The following is a 22,184-nucleotide window of genomic DNA, read 5'->3' as shown; positions in this document are numbered from 1 at the left end:
TATTATGCATAGCCAAGAAATGTGTGTAAAGTCTGAACAAGTGAAGCTCAAGCGCACCCATGTGTTCAGGTAACAACAGGGCATGTTATTCGTAGGTGGAAGTGAGACTGGATAAACTTGGATTATACTGCATGAGCTGTGTGAGAGTTCATAAATTGATATTTCTGTATAGATTTGCTGTTATTAAACGTGGTTTTCTATGACTTTAATTCACAAAGAATGTTCACCTTTTTTGGATTCTCCCTTCACCATGGAGGCATGTGAGAAAACCACATTTTCTTTGTGGTGAGTACATAATTTGTGTTCTATTAAGTTCAGTACTTTTGTAAATGTAGTTAGTCACATTCCACATTACCTCTCTGTCAGATTTAACACATCGGGTCATATATTGGAGGTGGACTGATGAACCTACAAATTGTAAATGAGTTCATATCAGCCCACAAACCCTTCCAGTCAGTGCTTCAGAGCACATTTGCCAATAATGCAGTACTAATCCTCAAGCTATAAACACTGCTCTGCAGCCATACTTCAGTGATTTAAGATAGTCCTCCTTTAAATGTTTGCCATTACTTTAAGTACCAACATGTAGCTCTGTTTCCCCTCATAACTCGGCATGGCATGTGGAACAACCTCTCAGTCTCCATTACAGAGCTTCAACCTACCATGTTGTATCATTTAGTCTTCTTCAGGTTCTGTACATTCACTTTAAGATGTTCTCTCTAAGGAGGACTGCATGGAGGAGGCTAATGCTCTGGTTGACAATAAGGAAGCTGCTGTGGGAGGCTTAGATGACATCATTGCCTCTTTTAGAGAACTTGTGGGCCTTTGGCCTCAAACTCACTCTGTATTTAAGGAGGGTCAGCTTTCTTTAAATTTAGAATAGCAAGCAAAATCTTATTTATAACGTGTCATTTTAAAAGAACACAATCAGCTTTACAGGACAGCACAGAGCATTAAACACATATACACCACACCCTGTACATACAGGCATACATGAACAAACAATTAAAAATATTAAATTACAAATATTAACACCATAATAACACTGCTAAACAAAGCAGGAGGGGATGTTTACTCTAGTCTGTTTCTGAACGATTTATAGTCCATTAAAATAAAAGTAGCTTAACTAACTGTTCATTTAACCTCTGAAACAGTCAGACAGCCTCTCCCAAATTATCCACAGGCCACTTACAGGAAGCCAGTGTGTTTTATTAATAGGTCCATTTCTTCTCATTCCCTTACCCTCAGCCCTTGGAATTACTTAACAGCATACGTGGCACAGAGGCCACTTGGAGAGCAGAGGGAAAGTGGGTAGGGGTGGAGCTGAGGATGAAATGGAACGCACCTGCCCTTGTGCACAAAGTATCATTTATCAACTGCCAGCTGTGGGCTGTGTACTATACTGCTTTTTACAAATCATCAGCAAAACCTGCAGACTCATTTCAACGAGGTGAACGTGTCCTCTGCAGACACAATGCATTGGCAGCCACTTGGTGATTAACTGCATCAGAATCTAATGTAGACATTTCTGTTTGTGATCATATTGCTATGGGTTTATGATATCTTGCATAAAAGCAGTTTTTCCATGCATTGACAGATAATGTTGGGAATAAAGAAATCACACATGCTTAACAGGACTACAATCTAAGTAAATGTTAACTGCAGTTAGTTATATGACATTTTTCAGTAAAATATGAAGCTATCAATGAGATTTTCTTAAAGGTATACTCTGCAGGATTGTCGGCCACTGTTTGTCGATTATTGGTCATGCTGACCTTGACCTTTGACCACCAAAATCCAATCAGTGCATTGTTAAGTCCAGGTGAACATTTGTGCCAAGGAATTCCCTCACGGTGTTCTTGAGATATTGTGTTCACAAGAATGAGATGAGTGCAAGGTCACAGTGACCCTGACCTTTGACCCTTGACTACCAAAATCTAATCAGCTCACCCTCGAATCCAAGTGAATGTTTGTGCCAAATTTGAAGAAATTCCCTCACAGCGATCTTGAGATCAGAAGATGTTCACAAGAATGAGACAGACAAGGTCACAGTAACCTTGACCTTTGACCTATGACCACCAAAAACTAGTCAGTTCATCGTTGGGTCAAAGAGGACATTTGTGACTAATTTAAAGAAATTCCCTCATATCTCAATATCTTGAGACATGTTCACAAGGATACCCAATACGTGGGTATAGATGGACAGTCAGACTGAAAACACAATGCCTCCAGCCATGGCTATTACTAGCATGGAGACATAAAAAGTTGAAAAAAACTGAAAAACATGTCAAAAGAATATGTTAAAAAATATACTATAGCATGCTCCAGAAAAGGAATATAATAAGGAATATTATAAGGAATATAATATTGTTAGACTGAAATGTTGCACAATTAAAATTACTGGGAGCTTTTAATTCAGTGTACAGATCTCTTGTCTGGTTCTTGCCTTAGTTAGATTTTTTTTAACCAGCACCTGTAAAAGTTTCTGAATGTGTGCCCTCCACCCTGATTGTTTCCGAGACATAATTGTCACACACAGGGAAACAACAACAACACAGTCATGAAGTTGTTCTTTGTATTTACCACGGCACAACTGATCTTTGAATGGATGTGATGAATTGATAAAAAAGCAGGCATGAAAAAGTGGAGACTGAAAACCCCAGAACAACTACATCCAAAGTAGCAACCGTGTGTGAGGGTCATTCATTTCACAGCAGATCACTGTGGGAATGAAGCTGTACTGTAAGTTAAAACAGCCTGGGTATTTTAGGACCAATCACAGACATTCAGTACTGCAGACTCCACCAAGAGAGTTCCTGGGCCATCAGAAAGCACTACTGAATTAAGACCCAGGTTCCTGTGGTCACACACAGGTCAAGTTTTTGAGTTATTGGAAAAGTTCCTCTTGTGGAAACAGATTATTAACTAATCAGGATTATTAAACTGGCTGCAGTTACCCTGTCGTAGTAATTTGACAGCCACACATTTATGAGACCTATAAATACTGACTACTGATACTAATACTGATACTGACTCTGTACCACTTTCCAAGATCTTCAGCAAGAAAAACTACATCTGATGTTCAGAACTGAGCAAACTTCAGCCTAACAGGGATCACTATGGTTATGGTCTTTTCAATCAATCTTACCTGGTAGGGGATCGTGGTGTTGGGTAGGTCCACACTAGCAATGAGCCAGCTGTCAGAGGCTTTGTTGGCATTCCAGAGGCAGTAGTCAAAGTTATCACCATCAGGTCTGAGGTGGAGCTGCAGGGAACTCCGTCCAGTGATCTGGTACACAAGCCTCACACAGCTCCATTCCTGCTGGTCCAGAACTGGACTGATGAGAACCGCCTGCTCCTGGTCTCGTAAGGAGGCTGAGTCCACTGTTATCAAATGCCCTACGACAACAGCATGAAGACATGTCACATTCATGTGCAGAACAAGTAAATATTTTACTGACTGCAGCTTTTAGAAAAATGATCTTTTTCATTATTAAAATATAACTAAAGGTATTTTGTAGATAATTTTGCTATGTTTTGTTGTCAATCAGGTCATTATCAGTAGAAGCTAGTACAGGAAGAATCGAAAGACATGAAGGGAGGCAGGCAGTGCTGGAGCAGAGAGGATAAAAGATGGAAAGGTTGTCAAATACTATACATTAGAGATGTGCATAGGTTAGGATCTCTGTATTACTTGCAGGCCTTATTATGAACTATAGAGAGACATTGATGTATTTTCTGAAGCAAATTAGTAATGACTGACACCAGGAAAATAGTTTCCATCTTCTCTTCATGTCACTGCTGAGAGTCTTTTAACAATTCAGTCAGGTCTGAGAGAGCACAGAGGCAATTTAGTAGATATAAACAGTGTTTATGGAGAACTGTTTTAAATGCCATCAGTTCTAAATCTGGGCGGGGAGGGGGGGGGCAGGGGGATCTACAGTTGTATCTGTGATCCCTTATTTGGTCAAATGAAGTTCATCAGGAATCTTACTAGCAGGAGAAGTCTTAGAACAGTGATTTGCTCTAACAGCGGAGGAGCAGATAGGACAGGGCAGACCGTCCCACATGTGCACATGTAGACAGAGAAGACGGTGTAAGGCTGCAAGATCTTAAAGAGACATGCAACTGACTTTGCATGTCGCAGTCAATTTACTGCAAATCACACATGCTTTATATAAAGATAACCATTCTACAAACTATGCAGCCATGCTTAAAAATTGTGTAGCCTTTGAAAGTAGCATGAGTTATGTAATCTATCACGGAAATCATAATAATAATTTTATTCATATAGCACTTTTTAAAACATACAGTTACAAAGTGTTTCACATTTAGATAAGATCCACACATAAAAGTTCAAATACACGTATATTCACACATACACACATATACATATACATGTGGATAATATTTACACAAGCATTACATGACCAAAATTCGCAGAACTAATTGCATACAGAGAGAATTTATAAAAAAGGCCAGTCTATAGAGATGAGTTTTCATGTGCAGCTTAAAGCAAAACACAGATTCAGCACTTCTGATGACATGGGGAAGGCTGTCCCAGAGTTTGGGAGCAACATGTGCAAAGGCATGCTCACCTCTGGATTTAAAACAGGAACAGGGAACATTCAGGAGGCCTTAATCAGATGATCTAATAGCCGATTGGTTTATTATATATGCAGGGGCCAGGCCTGCAAGGCCTTGTAAGTAATTAGTACAATTTTTAAATCAATTCTATGTCTAACTGGAAGCCAACGAAGGGAGGCAAGAATTGGGGTGGTGTGGGACCGACAACTAGTTTTTGTTATCAACCTTGCTGTTGTATTATGTACAATCTGAAGTCAAGCAACAGAGGAGGACTGCATAATACCAGTTAAGAGGGAGTTGCAATAGTAAGAAGTTTTTTGATGATAGCATTGGTTTGATTTTTGCAGTATTTCTCAACTGGAAAAAACACAACTGAATGAGTTAAGTAATATGAGATTTGAAGTTCAAACGTTGGTCAAACAGGATACCAAGAGTTGTAGAGACAGTCTTAGTTTTGCTAACGAGGGGGCCTAAAAAAACTGACTGACCTCCTTAGGGTGTCGAGGTTATTGAGATTATTAGGTTTAATTGAAAGTAAAGCTGTGTGTTGTCACCATAACACTGGTAAGCAATACCACTACTGGGGTTAAGCAGATTGCTCAGAGGCAGCATACCGTAAAACTTCAATTAACAGCCCGGTCTATTATTTGCTTAAATCACTGAACTCAACAGGCTTTTATTTGGGACAGGCATCAATATGGGACAGGCCTTTAATTCCTTTCACACAAAACCTTTGCTCAGCAAAGATTGGGAAATACAATCAAATTGCTCTAAACCAGTATGAACATTACTTGTTTAATAGGCTTTGAATAATACATTAATTATGAAACATTCATTTGATCTAGCTCCAACAGAGAGAGTTACGATTAGGGCACCAGGCATACCGACACAACACCACTTTATCCTATTAAAACAATACTCACAACTCATTCATTTTTATGAATTTTTATGATTCTTTTGATCGGTGCACCCTTACAGACTAAAGGAATATAAATGGACACATAATTTGAGGTAGCCAACAACCCAGTTTTATACACCTGAAGGACTTCTATTAAAAAATAAACTACTTTGCAACCAGACCAGGCGTCTCATTGAGACAGGACTTTATTTTTCAAAATGTGTAACTGCATTTTGAAGGAACTGTAGTGCTGGCCAAAGTACTTTTTCTGTTAACATAATGAGATGTTGCTAATTAACATATCTGACAAGTTGCAAAAGTGTTGATATAGTATGGGTCAGTAAAATGTTAACTGATGACATATTTTTTTACATACGTTTTTTTTCTGCCAACATATCAGTCTTGCATCATAATATCTGCTTGTAGAGACTACTGCCTTATTTCACTTTTTTATGGTTATATTTAGACACACAGCACTTTGTTAAGGTAAGGGAAAGACTGTGCTCTGGTTTAATATAGAAATGTCTGCAGACAAAGTGCTCATTGCCTAATCCTAACCACAGACAGGAGTCAGGATGAAGCACTTTTTTCACTCAAAAAAATGTTAACAGTGAACATATTCCAGGCAGACATAATAATTTTTCAGCATGTAATTGGTTTGTCAGTGTAATTGGGGGGGATGTAGTACTATATGAATGCAATATCTAGGAGACAGGGCTGGAAACCAAGAGCTGTCTGGAACATTTGCTTCTAAATGTCAGAGTGCATTTGGAAATTTTTAGAAAAAATATAAACTCTTTATGATTTATAGTTAAACACCTAAAACTTTCAGTCTTAACAAATCTCAGAAAACATTATGTAGGTCAGTCCCTCAGTACTTTCTGTCTTCCTGTCTGTGGCTCTCAGCTCTAAACTCATTTGGTCCTACTGAAAATGTAAATCTTTAAAAACACCTCACAAATATATAGTTTCATTTTAAAAAAGGCTCAGTAATTTCCTAAAACAGCTGGTCACAGTAGTTTTTATCAAATCAAACAAGAGGAAATAATGCATTTGTTGGGAACTGTTTTCAGTGCTGGACAAATCCACATTTGGTGCTCTAGTATTTGGTGCAGCAGGACAGTATATGTGATACTGAGTCAAATTAAACTATAGTGTGTGTGTGTTCATGATAATGACAGAACACGTCACCCAGTGCAACAATGTGTCTCACTGATGTGTTTTTAACAAGAACGGAGCTCTTTGACACAGAGGAAGAAGATATATCCGGCTGTAGATAAACACACAATACTTGAAAGACAGAGTATAACCACATGTAACCTTAAAGTGATGTCAATATAATTATTTTGCCAGTGCATTTGTTGCTTATGACAAAGTGAAGGTTGGTCACAGATCTAGGCATTTTAGGGAACAGGGGGATATTTCTCTGCTAGCATCACCATATTTCAGCAAATAAGGTCAAGCTATTTCAGTGGATAACAATATCCTTCTTTAATATGTTAATGTAATTAATATTCTACACACATTATATGGGGCATTCTACAGAATGTGTGCAAAGTTGGGCTGGAAATATTTTGAAATTTTGTATGTTTTATTTCCAAAACTTTGTCCCTATATATATTGTACCATATGTAAAGGTCACATATCTAGTAAAATGACTGTAAATTTTATATTGTATTTTCAGACTGTTTTGGAATGTTTTTCCTCTCCCAAAATTTGTCACTACCAAAACATATAGTATTATATTATACAAAAAAATATATATCAACCTGTTATGCTTGTTCCTTCCCTTGTTTAAAGATTTTAATTTTTACAAATTTTGACTGAAGGTTTTCACAATTAAATCTATAAAAATTAATATTTTAACAAATTTCAAAGTTCAAATTATAGAATTCTTCAAAATCTAAATGCAGTCTTTCTTTCTAAAATGCATAATGCTGATCAGATTGATTTCAGAGTTAATAATTGATGAAACAGAACATAAATGTAACCCTTTAGCATCATAATACTTTAGTTGATAACTCAATATACTTTATTTTTTACAAAACACCCAGTGTTTCGGTAGTGACTGTCCTGTTTCAGTAGTGACTGTCCTGTTTTTCGGTAGTGACCATTATACCGTTTTTAATGTTGCATCATATTTCCTCAAATGTATGCCTTATGGTGGGAATTACAAATTCAAAGACAAATGTTTTGTGGTCAATAAAACAATTTATTTTTTGAGAGGGCAGAGCAGAGTAGAGTAGAGTAGAGTAGAGTGGAGCAGAATAGAGCAGAGCATAGAAGAGTGTAGTGGACCAGAGTATAGTAGAATAGAGCAAAGTAGAGCAGAGTAGAGCAGAGTAGAGCAGAGCAGAATAGAGTAGAGAAGAGTAGAGTATAGAGTAGAGCAGAGTAGGGTAGAGAAGAATAAATTATAGAGTAGACCAGAGTAGAGTAGAGTAGAGCAGATTATAGAATAGAGCAGAGTATAGTAGAGTAGAGCAGAGCAAAGCAGAGCAGAATAGAATAGAGTAGACCAAAAATTAATCCCACAATACATCTAAATCTTTCAACTTCTGTTTAAACTTAATCATAAAGATGTTTTAAATTACACTTTTGAAAAAAATATGAAAAATGTTTTAAGTGATATTTACATCAATTGAATTTTAGAGGTCAGGATTAGGGACAGCTACTTCCCAACAGAAAGCACCCTATAAATGGTGATTGTGTATATATTTAGCTTTTTCATTTTTTTATTTCATCACTTTTTCATTTAATGTCCTGGGTTTAAATAGGTCATAACATAATCTTTGTAAATATCTATGTCTGAATATTCTTATTATTTTTGTTGTTTGTTTTGTTAAGGGACAGCGCTTTGCACACAATCGGTAGAATGCCCCATATACAAGATGAGGACCAGTGCAATCTCTGGTGATTCAGAGACATCCACAGCACATCCACAGCACACCTGTGGTATTTTCACTTTTGGTGAAGGCACATAGCCTGGGAACCACACCAATCTGTCAGCTCATGTTTTATTTGCTCTAGCAAAGAGTCTGAAATGCGTTCAGATGGATTTTTAGCCAACATGGCCTGCTTCAGGCCAATCACAACTACTCATCTGACATGGGGTGGGTTTCAAATGATGACTGACAACCAAAGACTAGATAAAATAATGGATGTAGCTACCGAGACGTCACCCATTGGTTGGGGACTCCTATTTTGAAGCTGGGAGTCCAGCATTTTGGCCATCACCATCTTGGTTTTTTGGAGCCAGACGTGACCATATTTGGACGAGAGGCTGGTGCTGCGAAGGAGCGAAGGGTGGTCCGACTGAAAAGCTGAGGACTCTACTGGCAAACAGCCTGTCACTCAGAGTAACCATGCCCTTAATTATGTGTAACTTTGAGCCTTAATAAAATATGAACAGGTGAGTTATAAAAATGTTCAACCCCTGTTCAGTTGTCATGAATGTGCATTTTAACATGGGGTCTATGGGGTTCGACTTGCTCTTAGAGCCAGCCTCAAGTGGCCATTAGAGGCACTGCCATTTTTTGTCACTTCCGCACTGGCTACATTTTGCAGCCCTGGAGGTTACAGCTTGCTGACAACTTGCAGAGCCTTTGTGCTTTACACAAAATATGGGATGATGTCTTTTTTGGCTCACACAACTTGTACTGGGGACACTATGGCAAGTATAAACCTAGCTTAGCAAAGAGGAGTGCCACTGGGGGATATTTTAAAACAACCAAGATGTGGAACTTCTTCGTTGAACATCTGTTGTCAAGTTCTGAGAGCAGAAACAGCAACACTCATGTAATGACACATTGATTGATCATTTAAAGTTATCCACTGCTCAGCATCATGTCTTTCATTGCTCTGATTGGATATAGGTCTATCCAGTTTTGTCCAGAGGCATTTTAATTTACTTTTTCAGTCTGCTAGATACGTCAGATGTCAGATGAACAAACTGAAAACTTTATCTTGTTAGATAAAACAATTGTTGACAACGTTTTCCTTTGGCAACATTATTTGCAATTGAAAACAAGTAGTAAATCACAATATTTTTTTATTGCAATACTGAGCATATTGAAACACATTTTAAATCGCAATAATATTGTATCATGACTAAAATATTGTAATTATAGTACTTGTGAATTGTGGATTTTTGAGGCCAACACTAACGTTGATATTATCAGTAATGACATATTGTGTGATTAGTGTTGTAAGTAAATCAGAAATCTCAGGTTCGACGACGTGTAGAAATTGCCTGTTTGAGCAAAAGTTTCAAATATATGTGAGAAAGGTTTATATTAATGAACACTATATTATTCAGTGTCTCTGCCCAGTATACACCACAGTCAGCTGATATGTACACAGACACTAATAGGGCCTATAACTGTTATAAACAGATAATATCAGCAATATCAACCCCTCAGGCTGCACTGCTAACTGGGCATTGTGTACTACAGTTCCAGCGTCAGTATCATTCACTGCATGAACACAATGTGGCTCTTTGTTCTTGCAAATGAAACTTTGGTTCAGTTGTGACTGGGAGGAGAATAAACGGATCCTGCAAACATCAGATGAGGATTAGGAGGAGGAGGAGGGGAGGAGAGGAGAGGAGTCAGGAGCTGGCCAGCAGACGCTTTTAACAGTCCAGAGAGAAAGAGATGAGGAGTATTTTTGCTAGTGGTCTGTGGGGCAGCAGTGAGGTCCTAACAGTTCTCCACCTCGCTCTATCCATCCCTGTCTTCATTGTTTATCATGTTCCTGCACAGCCTGAAGTCTGTCTCTGATGTCTCTGTTTAGTGAATATAATCACCTAGGATATCCATCCTGGTTCTAACCACAAACTCTGCCCTGGGTTCTTTTTTCGGTGCAGCCTCCTCAGCGCAAGCCCACATTGCCATGGCAACCAAACAGAAAACAGCACCATGGTCCCGTCTTGTCTTTTATGAGCCTATTTATTGCCACAGCGGGTGTAGTCCATCAGAATATCCAAGGCCGGGCCAGTGGTTGGAGCTCATTCCATCTCAGCCTGGTTAGTGGTTTAGTACACACCACGCTGGGTCTCTGCTGAAGCTTCTGTGTGGGGCAGAGCTCACAGGGACTGTGCAGCTTACTAGTGAGAACACACTGCGAGCTAAAGGCTTGGCTGGAAGAGATATGGCTCACACAATTTACAGTACTGCCACTTATCTTAACAGTGGGAACATAAACTGTGCTGACAGATTATCATAAACAGAGGGAGCTGCTTTGGGACACTCTGCGGCTTGACACACACAATGAAGCAGCCGGTGGAAAACAAGACAAAAGAGGGAGTTGATCGGAATGTCTGGCTTGGCACGGGGAATGTGGTGACACACTTTTATAATGTGGGAGATGAAAATGCAGCACATCTCACGCTGTAAAATTACATAATTGTATTTAATTGACTCATCTTTTACTATTAACTCAGTGTAATTACACATGAGGTTTCAAGTCAGGCCAACTTTAACTGCCTCATTATCACAATTCAGAACTCATAAAAAAGACTTAATTTCTCTAATTCGAGAAAATGATAAAATGATTACAACAAACTATTAAGTCCACCACCTCATGGTTGTATGCCTCCATGTCATTCAAGTTGCAGTTACAGTTTACATCCGTGTCTGTCCGGACTCATATAAAGTCATGACAGCTGACAATGTTTCAAATATGGACGTTGCTGCAAAGAAGTTACAAATACTAAAACATGGATGCTTCACACACGTCTTCCCCCTGGCAGCACAAAAGATCTGTACAATCAGCATAGTTTCAAGTTGGACACCCAAGATTTTTGTCACCAATTCACAATCTGATCAAATGTCTCCCCTTCTGTCTCCCCCTGCTATTTTAATGTTTGCACTGTTTGCTCTGTTTTCTTATCATTGTTTTCTACATCTGTTCTATTTTTATTATTGATGTTGTTTTAACTCTGTATCCACCTATGTGCAGCACTTTGGTCGACTGCCGTCATTTTAAATGTGCTCTAGAAATAAATCCTGACTTGACTTGACTGACTTCTGTTCCTGAGTTATGGCTTTGAATACAGGCTAGAAAATATGATGTCACAGTGAAGCTGACCTTTGACCTGTTGGATACAAAATATCATCACTTCAACATTTTCCTATCCTATTAAACATTTGTGTGGAATTTTGTCATAATTACCATATGAAATGTCTGAATTATGGCCAAAAACATGTTTTGCCAGGTCACAGTGACCTTTGACATTTGTCCAACAAATTCTAATCAGTGCCTCGCTGAATCCAGGTGGATGTTTGTTTTAAAATTGAAGAAATTCCCTCAAGGTGTTCTTGAGATATCGTGTTTACTAGAATGAGATGCATACAAGGTCACAGTGACCTTTGACCACCAGAATCTATGCAGTTTATTGTTGAGTCCAAATGAACGTTTGTGCCTAATTTTAAGGAATTCCCTCAAGGCGTCCCTGAGATATTGCATTCACAAGAATCGGACCTACGGTTGGACAGCCATATGGATGGATGGATTCGATAACCCCAAAGCATAATATCTCCAGCCACGGCTATCCCAGTGCACAGGCACACTGATAATACTATGATGACAACACTGTAATTTTACCCCTAAATGGGTGTAGGCTTAAAGTCCCAAGTACTGTAACAAGAAGAGGTTATGATGTTATGAGAATTAAGTTGAGATTTTAAAAGTAAAATTGCAATATTTCAAGAAAAAGTCTTAACATTACAAAGAAAATGCTGTAACAGTTTTTAAAAAAATGCAGTTAAGGCAATAATGTAATGAGATTACTGAATAATGTGCAATGCTATAATTTAATGGAAAGTCAACATATGGTGAGAGTTAAGCCATAATATTTTGATAAAAGGGTAACAAACAACAAAATATGTTTATGGTTAGATTGGATAGATTTGATTGCAGGTGCATGTTCATTTCCTGATTGTTCAGTACTGTATAGCTGTATTGATTAAGACACATTTAGACTGTGGCTAAAAATCTGCCATTAGGTAGCTATTAAGGCCAGCATTCTCCCTCTTCTTCCACTATCTGCACATCACTGCTTCTATATTCAACTCCTGAGCTAAAAACCTACAGGCTGAAAATGGCAAGTTCAGTCAGGACCACTTTATTTAGAGAAACTGTATTTTCATTAGCAGTATGATCTTTGGCAGTATGGCTCTGCTCTGGGGCCTCTCTGCCTTTCCTAGACCTATGTGGAAAGCCTAAGGCGGAGAGAGCACAGCTCTCTGCCCTTCCACACGCAGACGAGGAAAGCCTAAAGCCCGTTTCACACAGAGCGCACAAAGCGCAGCCCTCCGCCGACAAACCCATTCATTGTGTATGTGCTACCGCGGCGCAAGAGTGCACCGCTCTGCCGCCGAGCTGAACGGCGCACAAAAGGGCGCTCGCCACCAGCCTGCGCTCGAATTGAAATGTTTTTAATTTGACCGCAACGCGCTGTGACGACACCTCGGCGCATCCAATAGCAGAGAATGTGGTGGAGTGTGAAAAAAAAATTGGTGGAAAAATTCAGATCAACAGCAAGATGGAGGAGAAAATAATTATGGCTGTGTCCCTCTGTGCCTGAAGTAGACCTGGAAGCGGTCATCATGGAGCTGTAGCTCCTGAACGAGCCTGTACTCCCCCAACTCCTGTCTTGCCATGAGGATTTCATGGACCCATACCTTTCTTGCTGCTGCTGCTCGCCTCCTCCTCCTCCTCAGAAGAACTAAAGTCAGGGCTTTTCGTTGAAGCAGGGACAGATACATGATGAAATCCGGGGCGTCAGACCGGAAAAGGGCGCCAGACCAGAACCGGAATACTTTTCGGTCGTTTAGCAACTTGCGCCAAATATGTGCGCGATGCGCGCCTGCGCACCTTGCTCTCTGCTTGCTCTGCGCCCTAACCTGCGGTGGGCGCAGCAAAAATCGTGCTCTGTGTGAAAGCCGAATAAGGCGGAGACAGCTAACCTCCCTACCCTTCCATGTGCCTACATGGAAAGCCTACGGCAGGAAAAGCAGCAGCAAAGACCCCCTGGGAACAGAACAGAGCAAGCTTCAATGACAAACAGAAACTGATAAGTAAGACACAATATGAAAAGGCAGAGCTGGGGTGGAGGCAGGTTGCAAAGCAGCTTGCAGAGAAAGCAGCAACAGTAGGCAGGCCAGAGCAGTTTAAATGGGGTGCCCTGAATGAGATTTGCCAACTGGTTGCATAGATCTATCAGCTAACTCCCTTCCATCAATCAGCTGATCCATCAGTTGACTGGGCTGCTTGAGATCAGCTGATTTAGCTGGGATGTGAGCTGAGCTTGAAATAGTGTCCTGCCTAAACTAAGATTTGGATCTTGCAATAAAGCATGTCTGCTTTGTTAGTTCGGTGAGTTATTGTAAAGATTTACAACAAATAAAAAAACTTGTGAACACACCTTGGAAAAGCCTAGACTCCCTCTAGCAGGACTCTTATGAGCGATGTTGATCATTTTTCTGACAGCCAGTTGGAGTTGATTTGCCACATCTTTTTACCCCGGCGACAGCATGTGCCAATGACACTGACTTCACCAAATTTTTTTATTTTTTTCACTTAGCAGGATCGTCTTTGATATAGTTGCAATAATGTTATACTAGAGCCACAAACAGCCAGTTAATCATCTGGGGTTTTAATGGGTCCAGTGAGTTCCTCCATAGCTCAAGTATAGTCAGACTTCACCTCTGGGGCTTTGATTATCAAATGATTTTTGTCTTATTTATCACTTTAAGTTGAATCACATGGTTGACATACATCTGTTACTGTTTCTGTGGCGTTTTCCTTTGCAGAGAATTGGCCACTTTAACAACAGTGCTCACCTCCCACGTGTAAACATTCCATCAAAACAAGTTCCCCCCACGACACTATTTTGCAAGAGCACCATCACTGCATCCTGGGGACAGTGCTGCCCAATATGATTCTGATTTATTTAAAGAAATAAAAATAAGCATTTTTCCCATAGAGCAGGATCATAATGTGTGTTTCCAGACCTTTGTCTAGCGCTGACACAGCTGTGTTCAAAATGTATCCAAACATGTATGTGTAAGTAAGCACAAACAGCCTACAGACTCACTTCTCACCCAGCACCAAATTCCCAAATTTTCCTTTCATAAATTTGCACTCCGTCTCCAGTTTCACTGTGCCTATCCAGTTTTTAACTATTTGGATCACATCACTTTAGTGTCCTAACCCAAAAACCCAAAAGTAGGGCAGAGCCCACCTGATTCCAGCCTGGCAGCTGTGCCTGTGCACACAGCTACCCTGCAATATTTTGGTTTGGAATTCCAGTGTGTTTGACCCATTTAAAGAGTCTTGGTGCCACCACACTGCAACTTACTGGAGTCTTATTGATGGATACACTTGCAGTACTAAACATAACTGCACTGCTATTAATTATGAGGTTTTAAATGCATTCATTTGCAAAAAAACTTAAAGCTGGTATTCACTATAATGTAAGTAAGTGTTAAATAAGACAAATGAAGACTTCTCATCAATATAGGTCTGATAAAACAATAAAAAAGCACTACTACTATAATGACTAACATTGTAAACGCGTCCATTTTCACAGCACGGATGGATGGTAAATGGACCTGCACTTGTATAATGCCTTTCTAGTCATTTGACCACTTAAAGCACTTTTTACACTACGAGTCACATTCACACAGTCACACACACACATTCACACACAGGTGGCTGAGACTACCATACAAGGTGCCACGTGCTACTCAGTGTTTCTTTTTAAGTTCCAGCCATCGGGAGCAATTTGGGGTTCAGTATCTTGCTCTTTATACTTCGGCCTGCAGACATGAGGAGCCGGGGATTGAACTGCTAAAAAAAAATCAATACTAGGCATCTGTGTATTGATACAATATTGCCATGCAAAAATATTGTGATACTATGCCGTATTGATTTTTTCCCCAGGTGAGAGCAGCAGAGTGGTGAGGACACTACTCTGTTGTTACTGATGAATTAGGCTAATGTTGTGGAAAATGGCCATTATCGCCAAGTGAAGACAGAAGGTAAACATGGAGAAGCTGAGGTAAATAAAGGCCCTGTCCACACCTTAAGGTTTACAGTAGTTGTTTTGTATCATAAATAAAGAGCTGCTTTTAAGGACATAAAACTTAAAAAAACAGTAGTTTATCCACACACACACACACATACACACACACACACATCCAATGACATTATGAGTGTGGTACCCATACAACTACAGCCACTTTCTCTTTCAAATGAACTCAAAAAGGTTGGAATAAACATCCAGTGGCAGTTTACATTTCCGTGATATTATTACACATTAGGCACTGCTAAAATGCAAGTCTGACAAACATATGTCTAATTGCTCATAAGCACAATACTCCAATAGTAAGAAACGCATTTCACTAAGAACGCTTGACTGTAAAAATAAGCAGTAAAAGTGACATAACAGGTTGGAAGGCACACAGTGAGACAGCAGAGGAACTCAGCTGTCTGGTTAGAGGTTGTGGTCAACGTCCTTCTCTGGTCCAGCCTTTGCAAGATTAGTAGTTATATCATCATTTGTAATTAGTGGTTTTACAGATGTCTTTTTTAAAGGTGAGGAACAGCCAGGCACAAATGTCAGACACTTTGAACAAAAATCTGTGCCTGTCAGTGGCAAAAACAAGCACTTTTAGTCGACAAACACTGATGATGCACATTGTCTGTAAGGATAATATTGCAGCCTGTTTGTCTTTCTCTCTAAATACTGGACAATTTGTATATAAATGCAACTGACAGTAGTCGTGCTGCAGGGCATCTAACCCACAGAACACACCCAACATGTCATGCAGACAGAGGAAGTAGTAAAGGTACAGAAGCCCAGGGGTACTGATGAGGGAATGAATGTGTTAAAACTTAGGCTTTCCTGGAGCACAAGGTCCTGAATTGGTCCTTGGATTCGATTCGATTCGATTCAATTCAATTCGATTTGACTCGGGATATGTCAGTTCTAATATCAATTTTTGCTAGAATGTGAAAGACAGTCTCAGAGAGCTGATAGTGTAAATGTGTACAATTCATTATTAAAAGAATAAAACTTTATAAATAATCTTAAAACTAAATGTTGTTTCTAGGGCAGCAACAGTGATGTTAAAAAATAAAAAAATAAATCTAAAATGTCAATAAATTAAATCCTGTTCTTGACATCACAATACTGAGTGAAGTTTATAAAGAATGAAGAGCACAGACATGTCAGCATCCATCTTCCTGTCCTCTCTGCTGCTGAGGAGAGTCACTGCCTGCATGTAACATTACCGTTGCTAAGTTTTAAGATACGCAAGATTCAGCTTGATAGTAACAATTTGCTAGACACTGGAAAGCACTCTATGCTTGTTTATAACATGATGTTATCAGCGGTGGATGAGAGACTGTGAACAGAGCAGACTGAAATATCATCAGCTCAAGTTATCTTCACTTCTCCGTCTTCACTGCGGCATCTCTCCGTGTTTGTGTGTCTGTTTGTGCATAAAAGTGATGCAGCAGCTCCAACGTGCAGACAGCAGGAGGAGAGGCTGCTGCAGCATGATAATAAATTACACCAAAACATAAAAACAGTAAGCTAACAGTTACAGATAAGTGAAGTGCTAACGTCGTAGCTTCTCAAGACAACGGTCGTTAATAATTCAGCCCGTTTACTACCGGCAAGATGAACGGGATTAAAGCTTCACGCCTAAAGTCCAAGATCGATCCAAGATGATCTTTAATATTCCCTTTTTCCATCCGTGAGAAAAAGCGTATATTAAAAGATCGATCTTAAATTTTAGGTATCGATATTGCGTCATTCAAATGAAGATCGATTTGAATCAGATGAATTGATTATTTTAAGCCAGCCCTACTCCTGATGACTTTTTTTCTGTCCTTATACTGGGTCCCAAACAGGCTTATATATAGTGAAACATTTTGACTTCTGTCAAATTTAACCAAAGTCAAATTTCACTGTACTTACAAAAAAAATAAGGCTCAGATATCTATTGTAAAATACAAAGAAATCACTCCAGATGGAATTTACATTACAGGAGAACCAGCCCATTCACAGCAAAACAGGAGGTCATCATGGCTGTAATTATGTCTGCGGAGGGGGTGAAAAATGAACCATATGCATACTGGGGACATGATTAAAATCCCTGACCAGTGCAGCTAATGTTCACAACACTTTCCCCAAGTCCAGTCCCATCACAAGTGTGATGTGGGAACTTGAAACCTCCAGTGCAAGCACAGTACAGTATATTGTATACTGTATACTACAGTGTACTTTACACCCTGTACACATTTCAGTAACACAGAATACACCTTGTGTCCAGTAGGTAAACTTTTCAAAATCAAACATATTTGTATACTTAAACATTCTGGAGTTTTCACTGAGGGACGGGGAGAGGATGTGGTTTTGAGAATTTTAACGAGGTAATTGAACTTTTTAGTGGAAAAAACTATATCACGTCTGGAGGGCATCTTTAAGGCCTCTCTCACTTGGCATAAATACATCTCCCAGCCACCATGTGACACCGTTATGCAACACAAGTTTAATGACACTACATCTATAGTGAGCAATGACAGAACATGGGGGGTTGCAAGAGATGAAAATGAGGAACAGAGCTGGTGTCACCCAACAGAACTAAGCTTTTACTACAAAAGAGTCCAGTGGGAGACATGACGTGATGGCACTGTGTCTACAGACAGGAAATCCTCAAAGAGCTGTTTTATGAAGGGAAAACCCTGGTCATGTTTTATAACCCATCTCAGTGAGTCTTAACTGACTCAAAACCACACACACACACACACACACACACACACACACACACACAGAGCACCTCTCTAGCCTCAAAACTAAATGACTCTCTCTTTTAATTAAAACCAACTGATAGCTCGGGGTGCTAAGTTACTCAGTGGCTGCTTTTTTGATAATCGTCAATTAACCAGCGGTGTCCCAGCTCCAAGAACCCACAGCGACACAGAGTTGGCCAGACTGTTATTAAACTTGGTAACCTTCATTAACAGGTTTAACACACTAACAGTCAGCTGTGTGATGCCATGTCAATGTGTGTGTGGGCAGATTCTCAACTCAACTGTCCAAGGCACAGAGCTCACACTCCTGCAGCAGTAGTCTCTTAATGGTGATGAATTAAATGATGTCGACTACATGTTTATTTGCACATTATGCATGCATGAAGACATATTCTACTGCCAGGTGTGAACAGACAGACATAGAGCTGTCTACTTGTGGTTGGCTCAACCAAAGACGCATTTGAATACCAGGTGTAAACATTCTTTCGAATAATGTTTAGAGAATAAAAATAATCTAAGAGAAGATAAACACAAAATGTTCTTTATCTTTATCCTAATCTCTGCTTTTTTATGTAATGTACTGCATAGTTTTGCCTCTTTAAAGGTACCATGCAGAGTCTTAGACCACTAGCAGTGCTACAGAGTCGCGATGTATGATATTGGATTTTTTGCCAATATCCAATATGCCAATATGTAACAACTTATTTGGCTGATTACTGATATCAATATCAATATATCCACTTTTTTCCCACCTAATATTAGTGATCATCAAGTCTCTTCTGCAGTGGAATTAACATATTATGCATGCCTACTCTTATCGTGATGGCCCACCAGCAGATGGAGACATGAATTGCTTTTCAGTGTTGTGCAAAATAAGAAAAATCATGTTGGCCGATTTTGATAGTTCATTTTAAAGCCAATATCGGATGATACTGATGACGTGCCAATATTATCGTGCATCCCTACTTTAGAGCAATATTCCACAGTTTCCTATCATGTGTCAGGTTTTTAGACTGTATAAAGTCCTCTGGTCAGTCTATTAAATACCTGCAGCCATCATGCAGCCAAAGCTAAATGTGTTTTTATCACCGTATTTGTGAATGGCTCCAACAGAGTGGGGATCTTTTTGATATTTTAATCTTCCAACGTGGTCCTAGAATCTTACTGCAAGTAGTCTCCTGTGTTTTGTAGACACTTGTGAGCTGTTTCAAAGAGATTTTCTACATTGCGATCATTTGGAATATAGCCCACATGTTTAATTTCAGCAAATCTCACAAAGTTGGTCCTGTCAGCAGGTCTCTACAGTGAGAACTAAGTTTATGCATCATGAAAGCTGCCACACAATTGCATTTCTCATTACAGTAAAGACATTATTGCACGTGTCCATGTCCTGATATGACTTGTTGAATGCAACATTTTTAATTAACCAAAAAAGGACTAAAACTAATCCACTGCAAAACAAGTATATGTTCAAGAAAGTTACAAGCAAAACACATTCTTAAAGTGTAGCCAACTAACTTGAAGCTCCTGAAATATAAAGCCAACACCATCTGCCCTTAAAAGTGGCTCTGTATATAAATATGTGGATTGATTTATTATTATTATTCATTTATTAATTTTATTTTTGCCTTTTTCCTCCCAAACAAACAGTGTGAACTCTGCTCTCTGCTCATTATACTGTCCTCTCATTTCAAAGGGTTAATGAGGATGAGAGGGAGGTGATGTCATTGACTGAAACTAACCACTACTTTTGTGAGCAATATTTTTACATTTATTAAAAAAGTGAGCTCATTTGTGGTGGGGATGATCCATTGTCAGAGTACAAAGAACAAAGATTTTAATTGCCAATGTCTGTGTCACAGGATTTGTTATGCATATGACATATGACATGACATAAAATATGACATGAAAGAACTTTCTTAAACTTTAAGCTTTGAGGCTTGAGCCAAAATCTGCAAATTACCATAAAAAAATAAAGAGCAGAGAGCGCCCTTACAGTCAGTTATGGCCCTGATGTGCGGTCACAGGTTGATACACATGAGAAAAGATCATTAAAATGTCTTTTACCGAGGTTTGAGGTGACTCTTTTTCCACCTCATGTTAATTTTACTGCCTATCAACATTAATAAAAACATTTAAAAGTTATAATTCAGTGTACATTATTGTATGTGGCTCAGACCAGCTCTACCTGGTCTCGCAGTGGCCACTGTCTAACTAGCCAAATCTTTTAATGTTGTGGTAATTTAGCCTGTGAATAGCTGCAGACATATTCTCTTATTGTTTGTTATTTCTTTTTATTGTTTGTTAGCTAGGTTGTGTATTAATGTTGATTTATCAGCACTTCTCTTAGCTCATGTTCTTATTAATGATAAATACAATGGATATTAAAGATAATAATTATAATGATTATCATAAGGGATGGGGGAGGGGTCGTCCGGGGAAGATTGCCTAGGGCACTGAATGTGATAGGTCTGGCACTGTGAGCTATATATAAATCATAAAATATCATAAAATTCATTGATATTACCATGCAAAGGTCAATTAACAACAGCATGGTTTCTGTTTCAAAATCAAAGAATACAATAATTAATCAGAGCACTCACATAAGAACGTAGCACTTGCAGAGCATAAATATTTATGAAGAGGGCCTGTCAAAATCAGCAGAGGGATGCAAAACAACTGTTTATGGTGTTCAGTTCTTTCTCTCTCTGTCTCTCTCTCTCTCTCTCTCTCTCTCTCTCTCTAAATAGCTCCATAAGGCTTTCACAGAAGGGGTAAAAAAAAAAAAACATACAACCACCCCTTGTGGCGACGGGCATTTTACTATACCTAGATTGATTTTATGTGGCACATAAATGACTGAGTGATTGATTGATTGATTGATTGATTGATTCATTGATATTTCAGCTGTATAGATTTATGTAACTTTGTTTTACTTGTAAAGTGGGAGCAGGGGGGCACTCAGAGTGTGGTGACCCTAGGGCACCACATTGTGTTAACCTGGGCCTAATTACACAATATATGTCACCCGGTTGTGTACCAGAGTCATTTAAGGACCATACACGTCCACATAGGTGGATTTCATCATGTTTGTTTCCATTTATATTTATGTAGTATGAGTGACAGTGAAGTATTAATTTGTGTCAATAAGCAGAGTCGATGATAACACTGTACCTTCTTCATTCATGCTCCAGCTGCCGTACTCTGGGTCTGATATGTAGCCGCAGGTGCCCAGCTCAAAGTTGCAGGAGCCGGGCAGCAGTAGCTGCTGTGCCCGGAGCAATCCGCACAACAGCAGCACTGAGAGAGGAGAGAAGACAAGCATCCATGCCGCTGAGTTTAACTGAACTTTCAAAACACGTTTGTTAGACTTCTGAGGAACTAAATAGAGCTAACAAGACTCAAGTCAGAAGAATTCCGGTGCAACTTTCTGCATTTCCTCCCTGATAAGTTGGATTTACCGTGGAGAGTGAGGCAGACGCTGCTCATCTTATCCGCGGTGAGTTTGGGAGCTCCCTCTGTAGTATATCGAAAGTATCCCGTTAAATTCCCCCAAAGACCTACAGCGCCAACTGCTCGTCGAAACTTTCACGGGTTGTCTTTCACATGTTGTAACAGTGTCAGCAGGAGAGATGGAGTGTTTATCCGGCTGGATGAATGGATGTGCTGGAGGCGGGGAAGCAGAAGCAGCGGTCCAGGTCGCGGTGCCTCTCCGCCTCCCTCTGCTGCTGTGCTCGGGCACACTGATGAGCCAGGGCCGGACACACACGCCCCAGGGCCTTTGTGCAGTTCCCCCTCAATCACCACTTGGTAGGGCTTAAATCAGAGTCATGAAAGTCTTACCAAGGTTTGAGTAAATCTGCATTTCGAA

At 39.5% G+C, this 22,184-nt stretch overlaps 1 protein-coding gene across 1 annotated transcript in view; it reads right to left on the bottom strand.

Annotated features, from left to right (window-relative positions):
• mamdc2a (MAM domain containing 2a) overlaps positions 1-21,950 on the bottom strand; it is a 51,674-nt gene extending 29,724 nt beyond the window's left edge. Inside the window, exons 1-3 of the mRNA XM_033618759.2 lie at positions 21,775-21,950; positions 21,488-21,613; positions 3,149-3,399 (exon numbers count right to left, since the gene is read on the bottom strand). Of these exons, the coding sequence (XP_033474650.1) occupies positions 3,149-3,399; positions 21,488-21,613; positions 21,775-21,802 (405 nt within the window). The 5' untranslated portion in view covers positions 21,803-21,950. The remainder of the gene's footprint in view (positions 1-3,148; positions 3,400-21,487; positions 21,614-21,774) is intronic.
• Between the last annotated feature and the right edge of the window lie 234 nt (positions 21,951-22,184).

This window comes from Epinephelus lanceolatus, chromosome 9 (genome assembly GCF_041903045.1).
Source record: "Epinephelus lanceolatus isolate andai-2023 chromosome 9, ASM4190304v1, whole genome shotgun sequence".
Taxonomy (NCBI): domain Eukaryota; kingdom Metazoa; phylum Chordata; class Actinopteri; order Perciformes; family Serranidae; genus Epinephelus; species Epinephelus lanceolatus.
Note: the sequence above shows the minus strand (reverse complement) of the source record. Positions and strands in the feature narration are given on the sequence as shown.